Source organism: Branchiostoma floridae, chromosome 2 (assembly GCF_000003815.2).
Source record: "Branchiostoma floridae strain S238N-H82 chromosome 2, Bfl_VNyyK, whole genome shotgun sequence".
Taxonomy (NCBI): domain Eukaryota; kingdom Metazoa; phylum Chordata; class Leptocardii; order Amphioxiformes; family Branchiostomatidae; genus Branchiostoma; species Branchiostoma floridae.
Window position 1 is genome coordinate 8203048 of NC_049980.1, and position 3402 is coordinate 8206449.

At 42.0% G+C, this 3402-nt stretch overlaps 1 protein-coding gene across 1 annotated transcript in view; it reads right to left on the reverse strand.

The window, feature by feature from the left end:
* LOC118432675 (TP53-binding protein 1-like) overlaps window positions 1-3402 on the reverse strand; it is a gene marked incomplete in the record, with an annotated part of 26465 nt that overhangs the window by 21049 nt on the left and 2014 nt on the right. Inside the window, 4 exon segments of the mRNA XM_035844293.1 lie at window positions 440-718; window positions 1796-1930; window positions 2400-2521; window positions 2957-3080. Of these exon segments, the coding sequence (XP_035700186.1) occupies window positions 440-718; window positions 1796-1930; window positions 2400-2521; window positions 2957-3080 (660 nt within the window).

The following is a 3402-nucleotide window of genomic DNA, read 5'->3' on the forward strand; positions in this document are numbered from 1 at the left end:
GTGACGTCCACGTAGCCTCGTCGGCTTATCTGTCAAAAAGTGTGCCAAAAAACACAAGGATATGGTGTGCCAGTGCGCCAACATCTGCACATATGCCACCAAGAGGTGTAAATTTGTTGGGTTTTTTTGCAGGGTGCGAAGCCATTATCTTAACAACATATTTTTCCAGACAGTGGCCTATACATGCTGGAAGCAAATCATAGCTCAGGGTACCATACCGTAGCAAAACAAGCAATATCCGATGATCAAACCTGTACTTTGTGTTTTTCCTTTATTATATCAAATACTACAGGAATTTCTGTGGTAAACCAAGTTATCATCATCATCATCACCAGTCCCATAGCTTTTAACCAATACCAAAATTCCTCAAGTCTTACCTTTGCCGCTGAAAGCTCTTCCTCACCCAGCCGTCTCCTTGCCTTCATTGGGGACTCCTTGGCCTGGCCTGCCTTCCTTGGAGATTTGTGTGGGGACTTCTTTGGTGACTTTGTTTTGCCCTTTAATGGAGACACCTTGATACCTGCGGCTTGTGCTTCACTGAGGTGCTTAATATCTTTTCTTGGAGATTTGATTGGAGTCTTTCTGGGAGACTTTTTTAAGGGTGTTTCCGTATGGCTGCTACCGCTGGAGCTGCTAGTGAAGGAGCTGATAGTGCTGATGGTGGAGGATTGTAACTGGACACTGCCGCTAGAACTACTGCCACTCAACTTGCTGGGGCCTGCAGGGAGACAGAGTGGTAGAAACACTATATTACTGACCAAAACATCATTTGTTCAGGACAAAAAGCTATCATACGTCAAATGTAGCCTGACTACCATCCTCCAATCCTTAAGCTAGCTAAAAACTAACCAGCAAGGGAAAGGATTGAGCCAGAGGTCACTATGGAGGATGGTACTCGAGCTACGTCAAACAACCTTGGAATTTCTCATCATATATATATAGTGCATATTTCATAACATATTTATATATGTAAGACCACTTTACACAATACAAGGATAGGCAGAAATATGGTGTAAGAAGATACAACCTGATCAAGTACTACAGCACCATTAAAAAGTTGATGTATAAATTGAGATACAGACATAGTAGTGTAGGTCAGACATCGAAGTTAGGGCTGCCCATTGACAAGCATGTTGAAATACACTGAATGAAGGCTTCAAAAAAGTACTAACCCATAGTTCAATCTTTAAAATTCTTCTCCACCAGAAAGTCACTTGGGTCTAGTTTATAAGCATTCAAAGAAAACAGAGGGTTGTTTGGCTCATTCTCGGAGAAAAGCTCGCTCTATGAAAGAAACCTCACCTTTGACCCATTTTCCCTCCTGATACAACCAGTAGCACCCTATAACTAAAACCTGTCCTTACACCAGCTGAACTGCTGAACTGAACAAATTTTGACCCAAACAGGAAAGCTTAGACCCTACCTGTCTCTTCTAACTCAAAAAGTCTCCAGATTGGGCAAAAATTTTCAAGGAAAAGAAGGATTTTCAAGGATTTTAAGTCACACCCAAATGGTCTTCCCATTTTTTGCCCTCTACCGCGCAACGCAACTCTGACGTCAGCCCTGTAAGTAGTAATATGTGATACTGCAAATGCCTTTTAAGTTTGCAGTGATACATTTCACAGTTGGGAGACAATGTCATGTGCTTTGGTGGTTTTAAGTTTGTGATAGCACTTAAACTCTAATCAAATACAATAATGGAAACACAAGTTTTCAGTTTGTGATGACCGTAAACACAAAAGCACTACAAAAATGTTAACAATTACAGTACATAGTTGACAGGGAAGTTCCTTACCAGGACTGGTTAGATGAGGCACACTCTTGTAAGCAGGAGACATTTCTGAGTCAGTCACAAGAGCTGTGGATGCTTCACTCAGTCCACCCAGACCTTCACTCTCTGATGACCCTGGGTCTACTTCATGTCTTCCCTCTGTGTAACAATAACAAAGTTAAAACTATCACATTAAAGTCCAAGCTATTCCCAGAGAAGAAGATGGTTAAACTATGAAGAGTAGGAGAATGTTTCTGGCAGCTTGATGCTACCACCGCTGCAGACAATTAGGAGTAAATCCAAATATTACAGGCAGATTCTCCACTCGTACCATCAAAAAGTTGAACGAACTTGAGCCTGGTGTGGTGGCGGGGTCTCTCTCCCAGTTCAAAACTGGGGCGTGCCCTGCTGCATTAATAATTGTGTCGCCCCCATATGTCCTTGAATATATGTAAATGATACTAACACGCTGCATTCACTTGTCTCGTCACTTCGTACACAATATCAAATATCAAGTTTTCCCCTAGTTACTTGTACCTGTCACTTGTTACTGACACTATGCACAACCGCTAGTAATCTCTGCAATAGGGCCTTAACAGTACAGAAAGAAGAAGAAAACTGGAGTTACCTGTTTCTGATAAAGCAGACATGTCCCCCTCCTCACTCTCCTGTATCTCATGTACAGGGATGACTTTTACAGGTGTGACGATGCTGGGGATGGGCCGGACAAGTCCAGGCAGGGAGCTCCTACTGGAAGATCAAACAAATAATCCAATTTGTACATCTTGTGTAGTACTACAACAATTACATCCAAACCTTATCAGAGAACAGAAGAGTACCAGTACCATTTTCCGTACTGACCGCCGACTCAATACTTTGGTTAGCAAGTGAAACTACGTACAGAGCCAGCAGTCACTATAGAGGATGGTACTCAGGCTGGAGTAACAGAGCAATGAGAGAAGAAAATAGTGAAATTACCTCATAGTTTGAGCTACTTTTTTCCTTTGGAGAGAGGCATGTAGAAATGAGAAGGAACAGTTGTCAATATTGTTCTTTGTGAGACAGTGAAAACAGGTACAAAAATACAGTATGTCAGCAATTAAATTAGTTTCAACATTTCTTTTCTCAAGCTGAAGGTCTTACTTCTCCATCCCACTATTCAAGTACCATCTATGTCCTCCTTACCTGCCACTGCTGTTTCCACTACTTTGAGGAGTGGATGTTGATGTGTCTGCCTCCTCCTCGTGATGGCTATCATCACCTGCTCCTTCCTCTTCATTATCATTATCATCATCATCACCTCCATCACCTGACAAAAGGTAGATTGTAGCTATATCAGGCACAGGAACTGGACAGGTATGCAAAGCTCTAAGCTGACAAGATCTTATCTTCAGACTAGTACAATACTCTAATGGCTTATCAAAATGCTGCACCTGTTCTGCATTAACTCTTTGATCACTCATCTGAAAATTGAAGTATGAGTATAGCACGAATGGCCAATTGGCTAGGAGACACTCACTTCACCCAAGAGTAAAAAAAAATGGGTACCTGACTTCAGTTGGGGAAGCATAAAGATGGTGGAATGAGGGATAGTTGACTACTAACCCACTGCTCCTACGGCTATATCATGG